General features: G+C 42.5%; 1 protein-coding gene across 2 annotated transcripts in view; it reads right to left on the bottom strand.

Annotated features, from left to right (window-relative positions):
* The window catches only part of LOC129859334 (cadherin-7-like), a 119,936-nt gene that overhangs the window by 31,362 nt on the left and 61,334 nt on the right, over positions 1 to 27,240 (bottom strand). For both annotated transcript variants that reach the window (XM_055928979.1, XM_055928980.1), the window contains exons 5-9: positions 20,504 to 20,671; positions 18,680 to 18,864; positions 17,770 to 18,023; positions 16,426 to 16,562; positions 8,063 to 8,184 (exon numbers count right to left, since the gene is read on the bottom strand). In XM_055928979.1, the coding sequence (XP_055784954.1) occupies positions 8,063 to 8,184; positions 16,426 to 16,562; positions 17,770 to 18,023; positions 18,680 to 18,864; positions 20,504 to 20,671 (866 nt within the window). The remainder of the gene's footprint in view (positions 1 to 8,062; positions 8,185 to 16,425; positions 16,563 to 17,769; positions 18,024 to 18,679; positions 18,865 to 20,503; positions 20,672 to 27,240) is intronic.

The raw sequence follows: 27,240 nt of genomic DNA, 5'->3' as shown, positions 1-27,240 counted from the left end.
AAAACTAAAACAAAGAAAACAAAGTAAGGGGCACTTGGTGGGACAAGGTCTATTGGGGGCTGTGTGTTGGGTGAGAGGGGAGGGGTGGGGTGGGGCACAGGGTGGCAGATTGGGGCAGCAGAATGCCAAGAAAGTCCACTCATTTACGTAATAGCTACACTGATGGAAATGATTGTAAGCGTGTGACCTCTGCTCTCTCCCTCTTCCCCCCCTCCTCTCCGTTGTAATATAAATTAATATTATGGCAGAAGACAGACGCACCGATGATCCGTAACAAGTAGCGTCTCTGGAGAGAGCCAGTGCCACGAGACGGCCCCTAATTAGGCCTGAATGATGGCAGGTTATTCTAACCACCGCGCTCCCAGCTAATCGGTGCAGAGCCACACAGAGCCACAGTGCCTGAGCCGAACGGCAAACATTATGTTTTAATCTTACAGGCCAATGGGGGAGAAGTTGTCCAGCGGGCGGCTGTAGGTTTTAACTAAGCTTGTTGGGAAGTGGGAAGGCGGCTGCCGATGTGCAGATAGAGTCTATAGGAGTTTGTTTGTGTGCTCTCTGCTGTTCCATTCCCGAGATTGGACGTATAGAGAGATACATGTTAATTAAAAAGATAGGGAGGCTCTGCTAACATGTCCACCCATCCTGATATGGAACAGACAGTTTGATTGCTCCTTGTTATTCAAATAGGGTTTTTATCCAGCTCAAATGTCAACTTTTCCCCCTTCTTTATATAATTTTTTATTATATAATGCCACAGGCAGTGCATTCTATAAAATTATGGGTTAAAAACAACCCAATTTTGGTAAATATTGGACAGAACACACATTGGGTTATTTTGACCTAGCCAGTTGGGTCACAAACAACCCATTGTTTTCTTTAAATTGGGTTGTTGATGCTGAGTTATTGAGCTAGGGTCCACCGGGTCAGATGGTAAGACTGGAGGCGTGGCTTAGTAGGGGCATACCCACATGAAAAAATACTACAGTTTACTACAGAATACAGTACTTAGAATAGAAGTATGTAGTAAACTTATACCATAGAATATTATACTACACACTGTAGTATCCCTCGATCCTGATCCTGTGCTTACTATAAAATGTTTTACTATATTGTAGAATACTATACTACAGTATTTTACATTTCAAGAACCATCCCCCAACACAGCCGTAGAAGGGGTGCTGTGTGTTATGTGTGTCACAGTTGTCAATCCGGGTAGTTGTTGCCTATGCTAGTTTCAAATGCTAGTTTTCAAGTAATCAAGTGTAGCCGTCAGTCTGCGATTTATATTTATTGAAATTGGAAGTGGATTACGCTGGTAAAGTCAACATGTTCTAAACTGCTCTGTTGACAGACTTTATTTCCGTGTCTCTATTTGTCCACATGGCTGCTGGCTGCGCTTTGCTACCACCTAAAATATCACGAAAAACGCCCATTATTTTGTTTCTGTAAGGACCCAAAAAACAGGCAGTGGGAGAACTTATTCATTTAAGTAAATACTTTTTTTATGGTAAAAACCTATGTATTATTAGCTAGCTAGCTACCTAGCTACAGTAGGCCACTTTGTAGGCTAACTGAGCTGCTAGCTAGCTAACTTACATACTGTTTAGCAAAGTGAATTAAATGTCATCAGCTAGCTAACTTTCTATTAGCCAGCTATCTTAATCTAATCATTGTAAATTAAAACTCAGTCTCCAAATACATTTGTAGATAACAGCCATTGAAGAGGTTGAAAATTCAGTTCCAGCTGTCAGTAAAGGGACAGTGTAGGCTACTGGATACTGGGTAGGGCAGGTCATTTCATGGGAGGACATTATGAAAAGACAGAGAGATAATAGCAACATATTTTTCAGCGCTGTCAAATTTAAGTATAACGAAGCCTGCTTGTTTGTGATATTTTCTGTCCTCAGATATGTTAAGCTGTGAAAGCCTGTTTGCATGTCCCAAGAGACTAAGGGTATATCCTATATGCCATGGGTTATACAGTATGTTATGACCTACATATGTTATCAAAAGTATACAGAAATACAGTTAAAGACCACACACAATGTATAAACCTATTACAATTGGAGCAGGCCAACCCTACTGGAGGCTTGCTGGGTGTGCAGGGATCTGTTTGAGCCCAGAAATAACACTCCTGATTCAACTTAGCAAATCTAATGAGTTGATAATCAAGTGTGCTATTGCTGAGCTTGAATAAAATAAGTCTGCTCACCCAGTAGATCAGGGATCAGTGGAGCAATGTTCGCCACCGCTGGTATGTCGTTTTTTTCTTCTCACCTGAAATCATGCTTTAGTAATATTAGCCTACTTGTTACTACTCAATTATCTAATGTTGTTCAGACTAAGATGTCTAATCTTTCCATATTAGTTATTTGTACATTTTGAAGTGATGAAGTGTTGATTCTTTGAAGTGAAGTTTTTAAACTTGTTAAACTATTATTTAAAATGAACTAGTGTCAATGTAGATTAATCATCCATCACAATCCTGCAATAAAGAGCGGAGGGGGTTCTGTCTGTAATGTGTCTGCGTTTCTGTGTTGTATTCTCAAATTAACATTTAGTTTTTGTCTAGTTGTAAGATCATTCTGTTTTATTTGATTGTCACTCTCTCTCAGTATATCAGCTACAGTATGTGCATCCATTTTGCAGCATATCATATGACATGCATCACAAATGCAGCCATAGGCCTACAGTATGATGGGACTACTGGCTTTATGGGCATCTGTCATCTGAAGCCGGAATAGCTAAACACACACAGTGTTTACATGTTGAGCTATATGTTCTCAATTTAAAATGATACCAGTAGACAATGTATGAGGGAATCCATATGCAAGATTTTGTACCCCTTTTAAGTGCTGACATAAATTTGTTTAGTGTAAATTCAAATCCTTGTAATTTCAGTACAGTATGAAAATAAGGAGATGACTATTAGGTTACAGAAGATGAGCATTACAGGTAACATTGTATGAGGTTCATTTTATTTTATTTCATTCATTTTAGCAATGTTGCTTGCAACATGATTACATTTGTTCCCATAGACAGTGCATGGTTGCTGTACTGACCTTGGATAAACTAAAACAGCTAACCTTTTAGGTCATTAATATGCAGTTTTTCTTAACATTTTGTTGGCTTTATAATCTTTAGAGAAATGTAACTAGCGTGTAGCTAGCTAGTTAGTTATACCTACAGTAGGTAGCTGACAAGGTTAGCTGAATTTTCTAAAAACAAACCTCATTGTGGCTAGCTACTTATTTTCCATCACGCTAGCCTTTACAGCCAATTATCACATTAGAAACATCAGAATTAAAAATATTGATTTTGCCAGCATTGTAGACCATTTCTACCCTCTTGCTGGAACTTTAGCTCACCTCGAAAATAACAGAGAAATGCTGGGAAAACCAGCATGCTGCAAACATTCTAAAATGATTTGTCACCCACCTTTGGTGCTCCCCCCAAGCAAGATTTGTGGTGTTGCTAGGCGTCACTGATTTACACCAGGTTTCCGACCCCTCTTTAGCTAATTTCTGCTATGGAACTTCCCCAGGTTTCCCGTTTCAGAGAAGCCTGGTTTGTGACAAGGCTAGGTGAAACCCAATGTGTGTGTCCTGTCCACTATTTAACCAGCGCTGGGTTCTTATTAACCTCATAATTCTTCAGTGTAGAAATGCAAAAATCAAATCAAATTTGATTTGTCACATGCACCGAATACAACAGGTGTAGTAGACCTTAGTGAACAGTCTATGACTAGGGTGGCTGCAGTCCTTGGCAATCGTTAGTGCCTTCCTCTGACACCGACTGGTATAGAGGTCCTGGATGGCAGGAAGATTGGCCCCAATGATGTACTGGGCTGTACGCACTACCCTCTGTAGTGCCTTGCGGTCGTAGGCCGAGGTGATGCTCTCGATGATGCAGCTGTATAACCTTTTGAGGATCTGAGGATCCATGTCAATTCTTTTCAGTCTCCTGAGGGGGAATAGTCATTGTCATGCCCTCTTCACGACTGTCTTCGTTTGTTTGAACCATGATAGTTTGCTGGTGATGTGGACACTCAACCTGCTCCACACATCCCAATCGATGAGAATGGGCGTGTGCTCAGTCCACAATCATATTCTGTAGTCCACAATCATCTCCTTTATCTTGATCACGTTGAGGGAGAGATTGTTATCTTGCCACCACACTGCCAGGTCTCTGACCTCCTCCCTATAGGCTGTCTCATTGTTGTCAGTGATCAGGCTGTTGTGTCATCGGCAAACTTAGTGATGGTGTTGGAGTCGTGCTTGGCCATGCAGAGTACAGGAGGGGACTGAGCATACACCCCTGAGGGGCTCCTGTGCTGAGGATCAGCGTGGCAGATGTGTTGTTACCTACCCTTACCTCCTGGGGGCGACCAGTCAGGAAGTCCAAGATCCAGTTGCAGTCGGAGGTGTTTAGTCCCATGGTCCTTCCCTTAGTGATGAGCTATGAGGGCACTATGGTGTTGAACGCCAAGCTGTAGTCAATTAATAGCATTCTCAAATAGATGTTGCTTTTGTCCAGGTGGGAAAGGATAGTGTGGAGTGCAATAGAGATTGCATAATCTGTGGATCTGTTGGGGCGGTATGCAAATTGGAGTGGGTCTAGGATTTCTGGAGTAATGGTGTTGATGTGAGCCATGACCAGCCTTTCAAAGCACTTCATGGCTACAGAAGGGTCGGTAATAATTTAGGCAGGTTTCCTTGGTGTTCTTGGGGACAGGAACTATGGTGGTCTGCTTGAAACATGTTGGTATTATGGACTCGGTCAGGGAGAGGTTGAAAATGTCAGTGAAGACACTTGTCAGTTGGTCAGCGCATGCTCAGAGTACACGTCCTGGTAATCTGTCTGGCCCTGCGGCCTTGTGAATGTTGGAGCCGGTGTAGTACAATTCAATCTTAGTCCTGTATTGACGCTTTGCCTGTTTGATGGTTCGTCAGAGGGCATAGCGGGATTTCTTATAAGCGTCCAGGTTAGTGTCCCGCTCCTTGAAAGTGGAAGCTCTACCCTTTAGCTCAGTGCGGATGTTGCCTGTAATCCATGGCTTCTGGTTGGGGTTTGTACGTATGGTCACTGTGGGGACAACGTCATCGATGCACTTATTGATGAAACCATTGACTGATGTGGTGTCCCCCCCAAATACCATCAGAAGAATCCTGAAACATATTCCAGTCTGTGCTAGCAAAATGGTCCTGTAGCTTAGCATCTGTGTCCGCTGACCACTTGCACATATAACATGCTGGTAGAAATTAGGTAAATGGATTTAAGTTTCCCTGCATTAAAGTCCCCGGCCACTAGCGCCGCCTCTGGATGAGCATTTTCCTGTTTGCTTATGACCCGATACAGCTCGTTGAGTGCCGTCTAAGTGCCAGCATCGGATTGTGGTGATAAATAGACAGCTACAAAAATTATAGATGAAAACTTTATTGGTAAATAGTGTGGTCTACAGCTTATCATGAGATACTCTACCTCAGGCGACCAAAATATAGAGACTTCCTTAATATTAGATTTTGTGCATCAGCTATTATTTATAAATAGACTCAGACCGCCACCCCTTGTATGACCGGAGGCGGCTGTACTATCTTGAAGATGGGCAGAAAACCCCGCCTGCTATATGTTATCCATGTCATCGTTTAGCCACAACTCAGTGAAACATAAGATATTGCAGTTTTAATGTCCTGTTGGTAGGATATCCATGATTGGATCTCATCCATTTTGTTATCCAATGATTGCACGTTGGCTAATAGGACTGATGGTAGAGGGGGTTTACTCACTCGCCTATGAGTGAGTAAAGAGGCAGCCTGACCTCCGCCCCCTTTTTCTTCGTCTTTTCTTCATGCATATTACGGGGATTTGGTCCCGTTTCCAAGAAAGCAGTATATCCATCACGTCAGACTCATTAAAGAAAAAATCTTTGTCCAGTTCGAGGTGAATTATCGCTGTTCTGATGTCCAGAAGTTATTTTCAGTCATAAGTGATGGTAGCAGCAACATTATGTACAAAAACGTTTTTTAAAAACAAGTTACAAGCAACGTGAAAAAATTTACAAAATGGCACAGTTGGTTAGGAGCACGTAAAACGGCAGCCATCCCCTCCAGCACCATTCTCTTTTTTAAAAAAAGAAAAAGAAAGTGGTGCTTTTGAACGAGTTCTGTCTAAAGAAAACATGTGTGGTACATATGGTTCAACAGGTCAACCATGACACATTGGCCTGGCACTTTTACAGGTATGAGGGAAGACATAATAATTAGACCATTGCGTTGACCAGACCTGTGTTCAAATAGTGTTTACTTTTAAATATTTTAAGTGTTTGATTGATCCTTCCTGGAGAGCCAGAGAGACTGGTGGTTTGAAGATTTGGGAGTATTCCATTAGTCCGATTTTATCAGGCAAGCTCAATCAAGGATTTGAAAGAAAACGGTTCAATCACTGCTCCTCTAGGATCAGTTTAGCCTTTTAGATCGTAATGAATAAGATTACACAGACAGGGGAGACATGATCCTAGATCAGCACTCCTACTCTGAGTCAGACCCTGGGCTGCCTCTGACACACAACTGTAGTGTATGAGAACAAGGTAAGGAAGGTGATGGCACGTAAAGGCAAAGCAATTTCCTCATGTATCATGGTGTGACAAGGACAAATGCATGTGATGTATAGGCTAGCTTAAAGTGCAGCAGAGAGCTTTTTATTGAAAGAGAAAAAGCAAAGTATCCTAAAAATAATGCTTTTCAAAGGGCATGGACAGGAGATGGCATGCTCTACATTATAGTCCAACATCTCAACACAATAATGTAATATTTTCAAACACCTCAATCAAGAAAATTATAATTTCACTCCAAGGTAATGACTCATTTGTGGAGTGAGACCATTAAATATGTGAGAACAAGAAATGTCAACACATTGAAACTCTTAATCGACCGAACAATCTACTTGAACAGGGATGGGAGAGACGGGCAACAGAAGTCTGTGGATCTGGTTAAGTTATTCATTCAGTTTTGCGTCAAAGGGACTACCAAACTACCAATAGCCTTTTAACGATCCTACAGACTTGAAGGCAAATTTTCCCCAAACCAAAGAGTTTAACTGGCTCCCATGGCAGAAGAGATTTATATCATACTGTGGTTACAAGACGAATGTGTAGGCTACATAAAACTGCTTTCATTTTCCAAATCAAATCATTTTGTTATTCTTATACACCCCACTGTGATCAAGGGGAATGTAAATAACATATTTAAACTGGCCTAATAGCCATTCCCAAATCAATGCATCATTTTGATCAATCGTACTTATTCAGTTCTACATGCTTGCCTTTTCCACCCTTTGATTGTATTTTCCAAATGCCAGGAGTAGACGAATTGCCATCGCAGCAGTCATTTGGCGACAATGAGGGCAAATGCTAAACACAGAGAGAATGTATTGCACGGCTAAAGCGCCTGACACGCCTTTCTGAAACTAAATTCCAGCCTTCCCCTGTTTCATTTGCATAATGTTGTGATGCATTTTCCGCTCCAGTGCCCGCCACACTGATCCTCTAATTATACACACGCACACGCACGCACACACACACACTCCGAATGAGGAATCAGACCCGGGCAGACACCCACTCCACCCCAGCATGAAATATCATGTTACTGTATGATATCATTGTAGAGCCACGGGAAATTCAAACACTGTCATTAATTCAGCTGGCAGCAGCAGCATAAATGACTGTAACATTGCTAATTAAGGATACAAACACCAACAATACCTGCAATTTGATCTAAAAGTGTCTCCCTGAAATTACCTCAAGCTTTGAAAGGGGATGATCCATACAGTCTGGGGCCGATTCAAGTTTTATTGGGAACATTGGTTTCCAAAGGCCGCATGTTGCCAACCAATGGGAATCAAACAGTGTGTGAGGAACACACAAAATTATTAAATATCTGACATTTTAAAAGTATATAAGCAATGTATAGTAAATATGAACTGAATCAAAAAGGTTGGTGGATGCAGTACTGTACCAATCATTTCCTTCCCCATCAGAAAATGTACATTATCTTCAGTTTCTCACCTGTCCAGGAGCGGCATTCTCACACAAGAGGGTCTCATACTCGATGGCAAATACCGGAGGGTTGTCATTGATGTCCAGCACTGTAATGACAGCAAAACCTTTTCCAACCTGGGTTGGATCATCTGAAAGACAGAGAGAAAAAGAGTTCATATCATAGCTGATTCCAGCTAACTTTCAATACTTTACCCTGTCTTAACTTTGTCACCCTCCTCCACTTTCCCTACCATCGAGCTTTCGCATGTCTTTTTAATGAATCACAAAGGTCGAGCAAAATGAACAAATTGTGTCCAAAAGTGCCCGTTCTAATAAAATATGCAAGGCTTTCCCTATGAACTGGCATCCTTAGTTGCTCTGATGGGGATCAGCCAACATGATCAAGCAGCTGATTATGATTGGACTGGAGCTAAAGATTATGATTGGACTGGTAAAGGCTAGGGATGCAAAATTAATGGCATCCTATACCCTATATAGTGCACTATATAGAACTCAGCTCTGCTGAAAGCCCTGCACTATATAGCGAATAGGATGCCATTTCAGATGCAGGTGACTGTGCAGTTGTCGTACAGAGCATCCGGCACCACAGGCTCCACCACTGGCTCCCCTCTCTGACACCAATGTGGCACTGAATATAAACGGCTGGCTCCTGAGAGCCTGGATGGACGATGATTTAGCCTGGCGTCGGCAGCCACGCTGACAGGAGAGATGGCGCGCTGGCTGACATTCGAGAGCGGCTGATTTGACAGTAGTAAAAAGGACGTGTGGTACCCCGGGGCACAGATTTGTTGTCATTGGCATGTTCGGAGTAGAGTCAGAGTGCGGATGAAATGTGAGCGCTGACCGACCACGTCTCAACTGAACAAGATCCTTTAGCTAGAAGAAGTGCTCCTCTGCCAACTTTTGTCACAAAAAGTCCATTTACTATAAATAGTGTAAAAAGGCGTCCTGGGCTCTGAGAGAGACTGTTTGGACGCCTGATTCTACAGCTGCCACTATCCGCTGTGAAGAGAATAAAAGTCTGACTGTGTCAGAGGCCAACGACTCCTCAGTTATGACATTTAGTACAGTTATTATTAAAGATGTTTACTCCCTATGTGTTACTATATTGAGACAAGAGGAAGAAGTATTATTTGAGCATTCATCTTAGGCCTATATTTATGGTTGAATAACAAGGCATTTACTTGAGGGATGGTGATTACTATGTTTGGTTTCGTGACTATTTGTGCATCGAGGAGAAGACTGATTCGCATAACGCCCCAGCAGACCCACTGATGGCGCAATCTCTATTGCACTCCATACTGCCCTTTCCCCCCTGGAAAAAAGGATCACCTATGTGAGATTGCTGTTCAATGACTACAGCTCAGCGTTCAACACAGGTGGTGAGGGTAAGTAACAACACATCTGCCAAATTGACCATCAACACAAATCCCCTCAGGGGTGCGTGCTTACTCCCCTCCTGTACTCTCTGTTCACCCACCACTGCATGGTCGCGAGCGACTTCAACACCATCATTGGTGTTTGCCAACGACATGACGGTAGTAGGCCTGATCACCGATGACGATGAGACAACCTATAGGGAGGAGGTCAGAGACCTGTCAGTGGGGTGCCAGAACAACCTCTCCCTCAATGTCAGCAAGACAAAAGAACAAAACGTGGACTACAGGAAACGGAGGGTACACCCCCATTCACATCGACAGAGCTGTAGTTGAGCGGGTCGAGAGCTTCAAGTTCTTCTGTGTCCACATCAATAAGGATCTATCATGGTCCACACACACCAACGCAGTTGTGAAGAAGGCAAGACAACGCCTCTTCCCCCTTAAGAGGCTGAAAAGATTTGGCAGGGGCCCCCGGATCCTCATGTTTTTGGTTACTACATGATTCCATATGTGTTATTTCATAGTTGTGATGTCTTCGGTATTAATGTACAATGTAGAAAATAGTAAAAATAAAGGAAAACCCTTGAATGAGTATGTGTGTCCAAACTTTTGACATGTGCTATATATGTACAGTTGAAGTCAGAAGTTTACATACACTTAGGTTGAAGTCATTAAAACTCGTTTTTCAACCACTCGACACATTTCTTGTGAACAAACCATAGTTTTGGCATGTCGGTTAGGCCATCTACTTTGTGCATGACACAAGTAAATTTTCCAAAAATTGTTTACAGACAGATTATTTTACTGTATCACAATTCCAGTGGGTTGGAAGTTTACATAAACTAAGTTGACTGTGCCTTTATACAGCTTAGAAAATTCCAGAAAATGATGGCATGGCTTTAGAAGCTTCTGATAGGCTAATTGACATTATTTTTGTAAATTGGAGGTGTACCTGTAGATATTTTTCAAGGTCTACCTTACAACTCAGTGCCTCTTTGCTTGACATCGTGGGAAAATCAAAAGAAATCAGCCAAGACCTCAGAAAGAAATTGTAGATCTACACAAGTCTGGTTGATCCTTCGGAGCAATTTCCAAATGCCTGAAGGTACCACGTTCATCTGTACAAACAATAGTACGCAAGTATAAACACCATGGGACCACGTAGCCGTCATACCACTCAGGAAGGAGACGCCTTCTGTCTCCTAGAGATTAATGTATTTTGGTGCGAAAACCTCAAATCAATCCCAGAACAACAGCAAAGGTTATTGTGAAGATGCTGGAGGAAACAGATACAAAAGTATCTACAGTGGGGAGAAGAAGTATTTGACACACTGCCAATTTTGCAGGTTTTCCTACTTACAAAGCATGTAGAGGTCTGTAATTTTTATCATCGGTACACTTTAACTGTGAGAGATGGAATCTAAATCCAGAAAATCACATTGTATGATTTTTAAGTATTTAATTTGCATTTTATTGCTTCAGCACAACAAAGTCAAGGTATTGGAGTGGCCATCACAAAGCCCTGACCTCAATCCTATAGAACATTTGTGGGCAGAACTGAAAAGGCGTGTGCGAGCAAGGAGGCCTACAAACCTGACTCAGTTACACCAGCTCTGTCAGGAGGAATGGTCCAAAATTCACCCAACTTATTGTGGGAAGCTTGTGGAAGGCTACCCGAAACGTTTGAGCCAAGTTAAACAATTTAAAGGCAATGCTACCAAATACTAATTGAGTGTATGTAAACTTCTGACCCACTGGGAATGGAAGCTGATATATATTATTCTCTCTACTATTATTCTGACATTTCACATTCTTAAAATAAAGTGGTGATCCTAACTGACCTAAAACAGGGAATCTTTACTAGGATTATATATCAGGAATTGTGAAAAACTGAGTTTAAATGTATTTGGCTGAGGTGTATGTAAACTTCCGACTTCAACTGTATATGATGGTGTTTATAGACATTATGGACAGTATATGAATATACAACGTGTGAACAGCAGTAGTTATAAAGTATAGGATGAGCCTTGACTAGAATTCAGTAAATACATATGAAGTGTGTAAAGCAGTATGTAAACATTATTAAAGTGACCAGTGTTCAATGACTATGTCCTATGAACAGCAGTCTCTAAGGTGCTGGGTTGAGTACAGGGTGTTAGCCGGCTAGTAACAATGACTAAAGTTCAGGGCAGGGTACTGTGCAGAGGCCAGCTAGTGGTGACTATTTAATAGTCTGATGACTTGGAGCTGTTTTTCGGTCCCAGATATGATGCACCTGAACTGTCTCCGCCTTCTAGATCGTAGCGGGGTGAACAGGCCGTGGTTCAGGTTGCTGAAGTCCTTGATGATCTTCTTGGCCTTCCTGCGACACTGGGTGCTGTAGATGTCCTGCAGGGCAGGCACTGTGCCCCCGGTGATGCGTTGGACTGACCACACTATCCTCTGGAGAGCCCTGCGGTTTCGGACAGTGCAGTTCCCGAACCAGGCGGTGATACAGCCCGGTAGGATGCTCTCAATGGTGCAACGGTAGAAGTTTGTGAGGGTCTTTTATTTTTATTTATTTTACCTTTATTTAACTAGGCAAGCCAGTTAAGAACACATTCTTATTTACAATGATGGCCTACCCCGGGAAAACACTAACTTGGATGACGCTGGGTCGTCCTATGGGGCTCCCAATCATGGCCAGTTGTGAAACAGCCTGGAATCTAACCAGGGTCTGTAGTGACGTCTCTAGCATGGAGATGCAGTGCCTTAGACCGCTGTGCCACTTGGGAGGTCTTAAAGGTCTTAGTGATCAAGTTGAATTTCTTCAGCCTTCTGAGGTTGAATAGTCTGTGTGGACCATTTCAGGTTGTCAGTGATGTGCACGTCGAGGAACTTGAAGCTTTTCACCTTCTCCACTGCGGTCCCGTCGATGTGCATGGGTGCATACTTCCTTCTGCTGTCTCCTGAATTCCACGATCAGCACCTTCGTTTTGTGGACTCCTCCATGTAGGCTGTCTCATTGTTGATGGTACTGTTGTGTTGTTTGTTAACTTGAATATTGAGTTGGAGACGTGCGTTGCCACGCAGTCATCTGTGGTCAGGGAGTACAGGAGGGGGCTTCACCATCTGGGGCCAGCCCGTCAGGAAGTACAGGACTAAGTTGCACAGGATTTCTGTACAGCACTTCGAGATATTAGCTGATGTACGAAGGGCTATATAAAATAAACTTGATTGATTGATGGGGTTCAGACCGAGGGCCCCGATCTTAGTAATGAGCTTGGAGGGCAGTATGGTGTTGAAGGCTGAGCTATAGTCGATGAACAGCATTCATACATAGGTATTCTTCTTGTCCAGATGGGATAGGGCAGTGTGCGGTGCGATGGCGATTGTGTCATCCATGGATCTGATGGGGCGGTATTTCAATTGTAGTGGATCTAGGGTGTCAGGTAAGATGGAGGTGATATGATCCTTTACTAGCCTCTCAAACTACTTCCTGATGACAGAACTGAGTGATAAGGTGCGATAGTTTAGTTTAGTCCAGTTACTTACGCTTTCTTGGGTACAGAAACAATTATTAACATCTTGAAGCAAGTGGGGACAACAGACTGGGATAGGGAGAAATTGATATGTCGATAAACACTCCAGGCAGCTGGTCTGCACATGCTCTGAGGACACGGCTAAGGATGACGTCTTGGCCGGCAGCCTTGCGAGGGTTAACACGCTTAAATATCTTACTCACCTTGGCCACGGAGAACGAGAGCTCACAGTCCTCATGAGAGGCGGCACTGTGTTTTCCTCGAAGGGGGCGGAGAAGGTGTTTAGCTTGTCTTTTCCACCTTCTTTGTATGCAACTTCAATGTAGATTTGGCCTTGTGTTTTAGACTATTTAGTTGCTGAAAGGTGAACTGTCTGGTGGAAAGCAGACTGAACCAGGTTATCTTCTAGGATTTTGGCTGTGCTTAACTTCATTCCGTAAATTCCCCAGTCCTTAACGAGTAGAAGCATACCCGTAACATGATGCAACCACCCCTATGTTTGAGTGGTACTTTGCAATGTGTTGTATTGGATTTGCCCCCGAACATAACACTTTGTATTTAGGACAAAAAGATAATTGCTTTGCCAAGTTATTTTGTGAGAAGACAGATTTTTGGGATGTCTCGTGGTCTGACAAACACCGCTCTAGCTCCGTCACTTTTCACCGCAGACGCGAAAGTGCGACAACGGTGGATGCGGAGGATCTCTCGCTTAAACTGACATATTTTTTATGGGGATGTTTTTATTGTGCTAATTAGATTTCCGCGGGTGTGCGGACTTCGGCTCTAGTTTATTTGTATACATTCTAAGAACATTTTACTTGTCCAAAATCGCGTGACATTAAAACACATTCCGTTCCTTGTATTAATGGCAGTGATTGCCTATCAATATAATAAGCACTTATTTGTGAAAGCAGACATTGAACTTGAACCCTGCTTCAACAATCATCAGCTGATTTTTCAAATGATTTTCCAAATGACAGTAAAGTGAACAGCTGTTGTGATAACAGGAGAGGTTTATCAAGAATGTTTTGATGTCTCATACATTAGAAAAAGGATAGTCCAAACTATACATTTTTATTTTTAAAACAGGTTCAAAAGCTAAAGAGCTTTATTTCATTGTAACTTATTTTATTCAATGGCTTCACCTGAGTGTCCTCGCCAGCTAGGGTAGGGCAGCACTTTACCACATTCCAATGTTATCACTTTCCAATGTTGAAAATGGGAACAATGGGAGCAATGAGAGGTGAAAATGATTTAAATGTATTAAAGGCCATATAAAGAACAGCTATGCATGATTTAAATACACTGCTCAAAAAAATACCACCTTCATGGAGTCTGTTTCTGACCATTTGAGCAGACACATGCACATTTGTGGCCTGCTGGAGGTCATTTTGCAGGGCGCTGGCAGTGCACCTCCTTGCACAAAGGCGGAGGTAGCGGTCCTGCTGCTGGGTTGTTGCCCTCCTACGGCCTTCTCCACGTCTCCTGATGTACTGGCCTGTCTCCTGGTAGCGCCTCCATGCTCTGGACACTACGCTGACAGACACAGCAAACCTTTTTGCCACAGCTCGCATTGATGTTCCATCCTGGATGAACTGCACTACCTGAGCCACTTGTGTGGGTTGTAGACTCCGTCTCATGCTACCACTAGAGTGAGAGCACCGCCAGCATTCAAAAGTGACCAAAACATCAGCCAGGAAGCATAGGAACTGAGAAGTGGTCTGTGGTCACCACCTGCAGAATCACTCCTTTTTTGGGGGTGTCTTGCTAATTGCCTATAATTTCCACCTTTTGTCTATTCCATTTGCACAACAGCATGTGAAATTTATTGTCAATCAGTGTTGCTTCCTAAGTGGACAGTTTGATTTCACAGAAGAGTGATTGACTTGGAGTTACATTGTGTTGTTTAAGTGTTCCCTTTATTTTTTTGAGCAGTGTATTATAGTCTTGTGAATCTGTCATGCATATACTGTATATAATTGCTTTATTGAAAATAGGAACTATGGGAGAAATGGACAAATAGAGATTTTTATTAAGATGCCCTTGTCTTAAAGTTGAACCTTGGATAGATATTTTGTATAATAGCCTAAACAGTCAATTCAAAATATTGTATTCTGTTCTTTTGAAATAACCAACATTTTCTGCATCATATTGAGACAAAATAAAAATAAATGGATTTTGGGATGTTGTTCTATATAAATGTAGGCAAAAAAGGCAGACATTTTATATCAACATGGGATTTCTGTGGTCCAAATATCATAATAATTTTTGTTTTCAGACGTTTTCCGTTGGTAGGCCTACCCATGTGTCTACTCACTCAGAAAGCCTGCTCACTCATGTCAATACCAAATCTGATAATTGTGACTTGATTGAACTGGAATGATGTGAATAATGATGATGATGGTGAGAGCCCAGTATAGACTAACCCTTTAATCATAGGCTGTTACTTTGTGTCTCTAAAATCACAACGTTTCAGTTTCTATAATCATGTGAAAAAGTATTTTTTAATTGAAACGTCCAAATGTCTGCCTTTTACCAGATCCATTTTTTGTTCTATTTTTAGAACTGATAAAACTTCAATATGCAATAGCCTATAGATAATATTCTGGCCATAGGAAAACTGTTTTTAAGGCCATATAAAGAACAACTATGCATAAATGAATGAAAAGCAGCAAACAGAAACAACATTGTTTCACATTCTTTAATAAAAGACTCAAACAGAAACAGGCAATTGGCTAAAGAGCTGGCTCCACAGTTTCTCCGCCAACTCGGCCTACAAGGAAACTCAACGTATCTCGACGACATTGAGCGCGCGACGGAGTCTGTACGCTGCGTAGTACCTTCCACAAAAAGTTTTGCTCAACAAAAAAACACGTAAGGGGGGGAATGCGAGGGCCTCTTTGTCCTTAAAGCCATGGACGACTCAAAGGCACTCCGGCACCTCTCTTTTCTCTCCTCTTCTCCCCCCACATCACATGAGCATAATTCACCTGCGCCTGCCCTTAGTTAGCAGCTTGCCCCTCACACACGCTGCGACTCACGGAGACCCGGAGGTCGAAAGCGCCCGCCTTACGTCAGAATAAAGATTCCCCTGACAGCCCCGCCGCGACCCACATGCTTCGTCACGTTAACGCAGTCATGACGAAGCAGTAGCATTGTGGGGTGTTGAATATGGGGGAGGGTTGGCTACATGACAAGATAGAAAGGACAGCAATACTTTATGCAGGGCCTTCATAAAACGAAATAGTCAGACTTTGAGGCTTGATGTGGAAGGCTTGATGTGGCAGACGTGTGTGTGTGTGTGTGTGTGTGTGTGTGTGTGTGTGTGTGTGTGTGTGTGTGTGTGTGTGTGTGTGTGTGTGTGTGTGTGTGTGTGTGTGTGTGTGTGTGTGTGTGTGTGTGTGTGTGTGTGTGTGTGTGTGTGTGTGTGTGTGTGTGTGTGTGCGCGCGCTCGCACACATGTACTTACGGCTTTCCATAGCAAGGATAGTGAGGTTGTGGACAGAGTTGACCTCTCGATCCAGGGGTTTGGCTGTGCTTATGACCCCACTCAGAGCATCCACGTTGAAGAAACGCTCCAGGTCTGTGTTTCTGTCTATGGAGTACCTGGAGACAGACAGACAGAGGCAGGCAGGCAGACAGGCAGAATGACAGACACACAGTCAGACACGTAGCTATGATGATGTATTTTCCTTTTGAAGAAAGTTCTAAGGATTTTACATGTAATAATTTCTCTCTTAACACATTTCTGAAGGAATAAGAACTTTCTACCTTCCAAACGTGTCAAATTAACTATTTAAAAGTAAGTTCTGGTTTCAGTCCATTGGCATAGAACATTACTGAGCCGTGTCAACAAGTGCAATTATGCCATTTTCTCATCAATTTTTAACGCTAGATTAAACGATCATAATGTTGAACTATGAATGAGAGGTTTCTGCAACTTCTAGATTTTGACGAGAACTGCTCTCAATCAAAGTTTTTAAGATAGAAATGTGAAATTGGACAGCAATACATTAATGCTGAACACAGAACAAACACTATCAATTTCTATACAGCGGCTTATATTTCTGGAAAAAATGACAACTTCAATTAGTTGGTATCCAAAGGGTATTATTCAATGTAATTTGACTCTTGTGGCTGCATTAGTTCCACAATAATTCTAATTTCAACAGAGGTAGGGCCATATTATTGCAGACGCTGAAAGCCTCCACAGCAGCAAAAAGAGGCAATTTACACCCACAATGGCGGTGTAATTAGATTTTCTGATTAAGATTACTAACAATCCTAACGCCCCGAGCATGAATACTACCACACAACACTTTTATTTTCAATTAATGCGTAATGAGAGGGAGTCTCATGAGTGACATGGGGCAGATTGCCTTTCTGAGTGGTTGTGCTGTGTTATAAATGCAACGGAGCTGGTACAAACTGTTGACCCTCCTGGGGGAATGCCCTTCGCTCATTTTAGATGGCATTTCACTTTTACAAATGTTGCAGTCCCTCGAACGCACGCCATCTGGCTTTAGTGCATGTCACACAGTCACAGAGGGAGTTTAGAACTCTGTCAGTGAGGTGCTATTGAGGCACTAGAACGTGAACGTGTATTTACAGTACTGCTCAAAAGGTGTTTGGACCTCCTGTCAACCTTGCGGTGTGGCAATATGTTGAAAGAAATGGGTTATATGGCTTGAATTCGCCACTCTGTTGAATGGGGCAAAGTTATTTTAAGAAACAGGGGCCACTTGAGAAAATGGCTGGGACAACAGAGGAATTTCCTGTAATGGCATATAATAACTGGAGAGCTGGGTTCTACCTGATGGCACTGTTGGAGGAGTCAGGGTCGTGAGCGGAGACCCTCCCGATGGAGAGGCCCACTCTGGCGTCCTCGGAGACCACCATCTTGCTAAGCTGTGTGGAGAACACAGGCGGCTCGTTCACGTCCTCCACCGTCACCTTGACCGACGTGGTGTCGCTGAACGAACCCAGGTGCACAAACGCAGGGTCGATATTCCGATTGGTGGCTTCAATTCGCAGGTTAAAGCTGTTCTTGGTCTCAAAGTCTAAAGGCTGAGACAAACATAAAGTAAAAGAGACAAAAAAAAATTGAAATTAAAAGCTATTTCACATTTATTAAAAAAAAGAAATCGACAGTAACCTTTCGGTCAAGGTGGAACCCATCCTAATTGGCTGGATTTTAAGCACACTGCACTGGCCACATTTGCTGTAAATGGTGAGGGCAAAGCCATAAATATATTTGTATGTGCATCGCTCATGGCAACATGGCCTTGCGCTACACCAGTAGATTGAAGAAATGCTGGCGCTAGAGTCCAACGACCCTATGCAATCTTGCACATAATCAGACTCTCTATCACAAATATATTTTTCATCCAGACGTTTTATATTGACTTACTGTGTAGTGTGAAAGCAAACTATTGATTGTGAGAAAAGGCACACAACACATCACAGTGAAAGGCATTTCTAAATAATAGTGTTTAGAAGATATGTTGTCATCTGTTTGGCTTATTGGGCGCACAGTTGTAGCCCTATAATATAGGAGGGCCATTGATGTGACACATTTATTGTCTGTGTTTATTGTCTGCATGACTTTCCACTCTGTGGCACTCGTCTCTGATCGGTGACGGCGAAAACAAACAAAAGATCAGATTGGACAATGTGACAAAGCTGGCTTGGGGCCACAGCCTATAAGGATACAGCATGTGTACCTTTTGAAGGATGATGACGCCCTCTTGCGTGTCCTCGTCTGTGGTGATGTTGAACACCCCAGGTCCGTCCTCCATGATCCTATACTCCATCTCTGCATTGGGGCCTATGTCATTGTCCAGAGCCTTGACCCTGGCCACCACGGACGCCACGGGCAAGGACTCCAGCACCATGTACTGATAGTTCTCTGGAGGAAAGAGAAGTAGTAGTTAGAGATGAGGTGGTTTCCTTACTCCTTAGCCACTCAGATTCATAGTGCACTACAGCTGCCTTTGAGTTCCCCCTCTCACAATGAGTGGTCACACTACAAAGTAATGGTCCAGGATGAGTTTTATCCAAATATATGAGGAAATAGTGACAATAATATTAAATGACTCGTTTTACATTCAAGACATTTATGGTGGAGAGGGCAAATATATATTTTTTGAACCTTAACATTTTTATAACAATGGAGTTGTTTGTGTTCATATGAACATGTATTACATATTCTGACCACTCCACTCTACATGAAACAGAATATCTCTTGACCAAAGTGAATGGGAGAATCTGCGGAATATGCTTCGGTGGGATGAAATGTTCACTGGAAGATTCTATTACAAGCAAACTCTTTCATTGTGCTCCCGGTGTCTTTGTCTGCACCTCTCTGACATAAAGCACTCTCATAAGAAAAAAAGGAGGGAATCATATAAATAATCATAATCTCCCCAATCACCATGACGGAGCTCATTACCAGATCTTTCCGTGTTTCTCACCCCAGTGGCTCCCGACATCGCGCTCCAAATGCTAATCTGCTTGACATTGTTTGCCGCTGTGTAATCTTTGTAATGGCTTTTTAATTCGCTGTGGAAGACCCCCAAAAATGCCTTTCTTCCCCTCCCTTCGTACTGTGTATGCCCCTCTTTGCCCCCTGGTAACCGCCCCGCCTCTCTGTCCTTGTGCCTCCAGCCTTCACTTCCCTCCTCTTCTCTCCTCCAAGGGCTAGTGCTTCTAGACTATCAGCTGTGGTGCTCTGCAATACTCTATTGATTCTGACCCATGACCTTGGGTGGGGGGGGGGATACAGATGGGGTGGTGGGGGGGCACCCAACCTGGTCCCAAAGCATCTTTCTTCCCAGCACACCCAGCAAAACAGCGCTGGGTTAAAGCGGCATTGACGATTTGTTGTGCAAACTTGAACCTGTCCCCCCCCCCTCCCCCCCTACGGGTTCCAGCAAATTGACTTGACTTCATGGCAGTCCAGCAGTGAGTGTAACAGCCTAGGCAGCGGCGGTCGGTGGGACTATCAGCGGTAAAGCAATTGCCCGGGCCACAGATTATCATGAGAAGCACCTCATGCCTTTGAATCCCAACGCCTGGCCAGGAACCCATTAGCGGGCCGTGAAATAGGCTGATGACAAACAAAATGGAGCCTGATTGATCCTGGTATCCATGTTTGCAGAAATCCCTCCGCTCTGATGTGGAGTGAGGGGAGCGGGAGAAAGGTTTATACCTTCTAGGGCAAACTGCATTTGAAGCCTTTGACCATTAGTCAGAAAGGGGCAGTGAACCCACGACGAACAGCGAAATTACGCATACGCTTGAAAGGGGTACTGTAGTTGAATGAATCTGCAATATCAAGCATAGACTACATTTTCACTCAAAGCTTTCTCCCCTACTGTACGCGTCTGCCATTGTGAACGAGAGTGATTGTAGAGATTTATGTCAAACCTCCACTATAGTGAGACTGCAATGACAGTGAATGGAGGGGTTTAGGGCTTTGTCTGAGGGAAATAGATAGAGGGCATGTCGTCAGATTTAGTGACGTACAAAGCATATAGGACTCTTACTACGAGAGAAGCGTGGCGGGTTGTCATTGACGTCAGTGAGGGTGACCGTGACAGAGGTAGTGCCGGAGAGGCCGCCCATCTGGCCCACCATGTCTTTAGCCTGGATGACCAACACGTACTGGTCCTTCACCTCTCGGTCCATGTTGGGCAGTGCCGTCCGGACGACGCCTGGAGAGGAGAGAGAGGGAGAGAGAAAGGGATGACAGGAAAGAAGAGAAAGGGATGATGGGAGAGGAGAGAGAGATAGATTGCAAGGGATGACAAGAGTGGATAGAGAGGGGGGACATGAGAGGAGATAGAGAGAGAGAGAGAGAGAGAGAGAGAGAGAGAGAGAGAGAGAGAGAGAGAGAGAGAGAGAGAGAGAGAGAGAGAGAGAGAGAGAGAGAGAGAGAGAGAGAGAGAGAGAGAGAGAGAGAGAGAGAGAGAGAGAGAGAGAGAGAGAGAGAGAGAGAGAGAGAGAGAGAGAGAGAGAGAGAGAGAGAGAGAGAGAGAGAGAGAGAGAGAGAGAGAGAGAGAGAGAGAGAGAGAGAGAGAGAGAGAGAGAGAGAGAACGAACAGGTGAGGAGAGAGATGACAGGAGCAGAGAAAAAAAGCAAATGCCTCCAAAGATGCCTAACTCTTGCTTGAAAATAAGCTGTTATGCACTTTATTATCTGGGTTATTGGCACTGTTGCACCTGTTGATGGTTCCCTTTTGTGAGAAGAAACATGGACTTAAAGTGTCAAACAATCTTTACTTCTTGTGTCCAATCCTAACACTAAAGTGAAAACACTTCTATGGTCAACATTATACACTATATCTCTGTAGGTGCTGAGAAAAATATTATCTATAGCAAAGGCCTCTGGCCCTATACAGTTGCTGAATGGTAATTGCTTTTGAAAGAATACACCAAGTTATGAAATTGAAATCAGCATTTTATCTCCTGACTCTAAAGATGAAAATCGTAATAATCCCACAAAATTACCACAAATCTTTAATGGCAAAAAGTCCTAATCATTATAAGGCAATTACTGTTGCATTCATGGTTAATGACTTACAGCTCAGAATAAAAAATTAAAAGGCACTTATTGGGGATTCCTACGGAACATGGAAGATTACTCATTAAGTAGCTAGCTCAGGAAGCCGAGAAACACAGTTTGGATCACGTAGGTTTGCTTGCTCTCTCTAAGTTTTCTTTTCATTAATGAGAATTAAGGGGAATTTTGAGAGATTCTCGAGAGGTATCAATTCTCGAGAGGTATCGATTCTCGAGAGACATTACTGTAATGTAAACGTATGTATTTCTCACGTCTTGAGAGGGGTAAACTGTCATGTTTGATATGCTAGCGTTACTAGCTGGCATAGCTAGCTAGCTGTGTTTTTGTCATGCAAGCTACATTTCATGCGTGTATGATAAAGAAAATAAACCTAACATCTAGCTAATATGTTTTAGTGGAAAGGTTTCATTTGAATTTTTCAAGCTTATTGACTAGTCATTGGCTACTGCGATACTGCTATTTATATTTGGAGCTGCAGAGCAATAATGTCACATTTCCAGCCACCACGAAAGGTACAGTAAGGCAAGTATGTCATGTAAATTGAAAAGTGTATGTACATATGTCAATTAAAATCTCGTCGCGCTGCCTCTCTTTAAATGTTTGTCAATGAGAAGCTCTATTTGAGCTTGATACAGAATTAACTAATCAAATAATCTTGGGGATGAAGTCAGCCTGAGTTAAGTTTGGTTTATTGCAATCTGTTAAGTCAAGATACATTGCATTTGTCATGTAAGTGTGATACACTGTGACTCTTACAAAAAAAAAAAAAAAAAAAAACTGGGTAGCCTTTTCAACCCCTCTTCAGTTTTCATTCCCGAAATATGAGTTTTTAATTAGACTTTGGTGAATATTAAATAATCAAACTGAGTGGTTATGGGCTGAATCAAACTCCCACTTAATCAAACATTGATATCAATGGGATAAGCGAGAAATTTCTAATTAACACAAGCACATCTCAGGGGACTTGACCTTATGAGACCTTAATAAAATAGAAGACCAGAGGATGACAATGTTGAAATAACAGTATCTGTGTGGTCTGGACAAAATGTTATCATAACTACTCAAGAACTAGGCAGGCTATTATAGGGAACAGATTCTTGCCATGTATGATCCAAACATTGATTTGATTAAATCGTGCAAATAAATTTGTACTTGACTTAATGGGAAACTAAACTTTCTCTCTCTTTCCCTCCCAAATTCAGGTTAAGTAGAGTAAGTACGTATGCATTGGTTTGAAGACATGTTTTCCTAAAAATCCAGAGATTGCATAGATAGGTCCACTGGACTCTAATGTAAAGAATAGGACACTATTGCTATTGTCTTTGGAAAATGCTTATTTACCTGTGTATGCACCCCTACACCTGATGACCACCCACAATCATACACACTCTCACAGCAACATAGTGAATGCAGCCTGATGACTTGACAAAAAGATGCATACATCTCACAAATGAAGCCTGGGTTCGCTGAGGAAAACAGTGTTTCAAGGTATTTAGTCCAACTGCCTGAACATTTGTTATACTTACAAATCAGATAGTCTGTTATTGGCCCAGTCGAAGTAAGTGACTCAATTAGCAACATTTTACGACGCTGTCCACCTTTTTATCCGAGGCCTCTGCCATGCTCTCGCCACAACATAATGATGGTCAATAAAGTAAAGTAGTTACAACATGTCACTTTCCATTCAGCGCAAACAAATGAATGGTGGGTGAAGTTTCCCTACTGGGAGAAAACCACAGCTGCCTCTTATTCAATGCTTTGGTTCCCAGTTTAAGATGAGGAGTCAGAACATGTCAGCCGAGAAGCTGGTTTATTTTTAACGCCTGATGCCTTCATGTTTGTCAAAGCATCTGTCTATCGAGCTACTGTATGTGTGGATGTGTGGATTGGATCCATCCATCTTCTCCTGTTCCTAGCTGTATCCCCCTTTCCTCCATCCATCCATCCATACATCCATCTATTCATAGATTCATCAGGTTTGCTGCTAGTTTCTCCCACTGTGTAACCTTGTAGCCAATTAAAGAGCATCAACAGTGCCCCAGTGTCAGCTGTTGTGACACCTGTGAACCCTGTTTGCTGACATGCATCAGAAAGCTTGCTTCAAGCCTTCAATCCAACAGAGGTCCCTCAAACCAGGCTAGGTACAAAACAAACAAAACTTTCCCTGTTCTCTCAACTCTATCTAGCACTACCACCACAGAGACAGAAAACATGCAAGTTCTAACTTGAAAGAACAAAAACAGTCTATAAAGAATTCTGGAGAAGAAGAAGTTGTCTGTTAGAAAAAGTTGGCTAATGGCTACATTCAAACAACAACTACAACAACAACAATGGCTTACCCCAAAAACTTGAAATGTAGCCCGTAAGAAAATATGTTAAGTGTGTGCAGCCAGCAGTAAACCAAGTGAATAATCTCACTAAACAAAGATAGGCTTCACATACAATTGATATACTTATTTAATATCAGCTCTGTGCATTGGTGCCCAAGAGATATAGGCTGTGGTTAATGATGCCATGAATCCTTATTCCAGCATGTGGGGGTAAAAAAAAATGCAATGTGTTTTCTCCTCCCGACGCCTGCCGCCCGCCTGGCCAGCAGCACACATATTTCTCACAGAGCGACAGTGCTAATCCGCACGGCTATGTCGCCAGGCTGTTGTTTGTCTGCTGGGTGCCAGCCCCCCTCGCTCTATATCTCTGTTGTGCTGCACCCGTGTCATTCCTGGGGAGAGGCGATGATTAAAATCCTTCTGTCGCTATCGCGGCATGGCCCCACATCGGCATCGCACCGTGACTCCCTCAGCCTCCGGTGCTGCCGAAGCAGACGCATTGTAGCCGCCGCACATTTATCTAGCTGTCTCCCTCTCCCCAGTGCTGGAGGCAGAGGGGTAGGCCACTCTCCCTGCAAAAAGACAGGGATCCTTGACATTCGTCTTGGGAGGAGGAAATAAAAGTGTGGGGACTGGAGCACTTTGCTAGGATAGGAAACCCTCTGGCCTACCATCCGTGTGGCTATGAAAGGTAATGATGAAGGCGATGGAAACTTAAATAAGAGTGGTGTGATTTCCTCAACCTCCGGGGGTCCACCTACACCCAATTGATCCATGTAAGATGTAAGAGGGAAAAAGACCATATACACTGGGAATAGTACAACCTCCTAGCCAGGCTGTTGCCTTTTAGTTTGTTCATGAAAAGCCACCTTACAAATATTCTCTACATCTAACTTATCTTTTGAAAGATTCCAATCCAGAGTACAGATACGTATTTGAATAACAATTTATCTCACTCAAACTGTGAAAGATACACAGATTGAACTGCTATCGGCTGAGGTCTCCTGGGCATCATTCTCCACCTTGACTATACGTGATACTGTACATTTCCCATATCTTGGTGGTCTGGGTGTGGTATAACATTCAACAATTATGTAATATTACGAGATGTAGATAACTGTGACTCATCTTCAGTAATATTACTGTTACATTGTAAAAAAAAATAAAAAAATTTGGCGGGGTGCTACGAGACGTATTTGAGAAATGTCATACGTCAAATGCTCCAGACATCTCACACAGCAAAATCGCCAGTGTTCATATCCTGGTGTAAGCAGTTTTGGTGTCGATGTGGTGTTACTTTATGAATGGAGTGAATGGCAGCTAGTGTTGCCAGTTTTACCTAGTGTTTCAGTGCAACATTTCTAGTGTTGATTCAGGTGCTAAACTAACTCTGTAAGTGTTAAATTAACACTCAATGGTGTAAAATAACCCCATTGTTGGCGTTAATAACCAGTGTTATACCAAAACCAAGCCCCTCAATATCATATTTCCCAGCCTATTTTCACATCACTTTGCAAGCCAGCATAATGTGACTTGAAATAATAATGTGACTTTGGACTTCTGAGTGGCACAGTGGTCTAAAGCACTGCATATCAGTGCAAGAGGTGTCACTGGTTCAAATCCAGGCTGTATCCAGCTGTGATTGGGAGTCCCGAAGGGCGGAGCACAATTAGTCCAGTGTCGTTCGGATTTGGCCAGGGTAGGCTGTTATTGTAAATAAGAATTTGTTCTTAACTGACTTACCTAGTTAAATGTAAAAAAATGAAAGCCTGATTTTGCTTGTAAACTACACGCTTCAGTCCACGGAATTATGTTAAAACTTGGCTCTCATAATAAGGCTTTATTTATTGTGTTATATTATACTTTTTTATAACATATTTGCTTAGGAGCTCACTTTATGAAGGCCACAGGACTGGACATTTATGAATGCAACAACCAAGTCTCTGTCACTAACAAATAAAGTAATGGGTGGTGACTCTACAATTTACTCGAAAGGCATTATGGGAAAGCACAGCAATTATTTTCACTGCTACGCAGCCAATACACATCTTTACGTCTCTGTGTCACCAGAGGATTTAAGCTCAACGGATAAATTATGAGTTTACTGTATTATTGTATTATTGATTTAAATACTTGGATGGCTCACAGCTTCCTCCAGCTAAATCAAGGCAAGACCGAGGTATTTATTGTTGGAGCCAAAACACAGAAAGAGAATCTGGCCTCACATTTTACGGCAATAAAGATAAAACACCAGGTAAAAAACCTAGGTGTTATTTTAGATTCTGAACTCCATTTAGAATCACACATGAGGAATGTGACCAAAATAGCTTTTTACCAGCTGAGGAACATTACCAATGTGCGGCCATTTCTCTCTCAGGCTGATACAGAGAGACTCATCCATGTTTTTATTATAAGTAGGTTTGACTACTGTAATGCTCTCCTGTCTCGTCTACCCAAGAAAGCCATTGATCAACTGCAAAACATACAGAATGCTGCAGCACGGGTACTGACCAAGACCAGACGGAGAGCACACATTACACCGGTTTTAAGGTCTCTGCACTGGCTACCTGTGAGTTTTAGAATACATATTAAGATTATTCTACTGGTTGTGCACCCCAATACATGTCAGACATGCTTTTAAGTTATGTACCCGGTCCCTCAGATCCTCTTGCACTGGCCTTAACTATCCCAAAGCCTAGGACCAAGAGGCATGGAGAGGCAGTGTAGTGTAGTAAATATTTATGTTTTTATTTCCTTAATTTTATTAGTTTTTTCCTGTGAAGCACATTCATGTCTGAAATGTGCTGTAAAAATAAAGCTTGATTTGATTTTGATTTGAAATATGCAAATAAGGCTTTACACTAAGCAATGTGTTCATTTAACACTGAAAGTGTGGATCCATATAGACATTTGACCAGTGTTAAATTGAACAATCTCAGTGTTGCTTTAACACTGGAGAATTTGCGGTGAAGGTATCAGTGAACACCATACCAGCGCACCTTTAACACTGACCTAGTGTAAAAATGTAATACAAGTGTTAAATACAAGGTATCAGTGATCACCATTACCTTTAACACAGAGTTTGTGTAACACTTTAATGCCACTGGTGTTGGAAAGTATCTGTGTTAAAAGGGCAACACTTTGAAAAGTGTAAATTCAACACTTTTTGCTGGTTGTCATATACACACTTCAAAAGTGTTAAATTGAAAACCCACAGTGTTCAATTTACCAATCGAATTTTGCTGTGCAGGGGTGAGATAAATGGTTTTTGCCAAGGGTATCTCTTTCTGAGTATTATACCAAAGATATAGCCTGGTTGTATTGTACATTACCTGGCAGAATGGTGGGAGGCCAGATTTATATCTAATGT

The sequence above is a fragment of the Salvelinus fontinalis genome, chromosome 7 (genome assembly GCF_029448725.1).
Source record: "Salvelinus fontinalis isolate EN_2023a chromosome 7, ASM2944872v1, whole genome shotgun sequence".
In the NCBI taxonomy this organism is placed as follows: Eukaryota; Metazoa; Chordata; class Actinopteri; order Salmoniformes; family Salmonidae; genus Salvelinus; species Salvelinus fontinalis.
The sequence above is the reverse complement of the archived record's forward strand: the minus strand, read 5'-3'. Positions and strand labels throughout refer to the sequence as shown.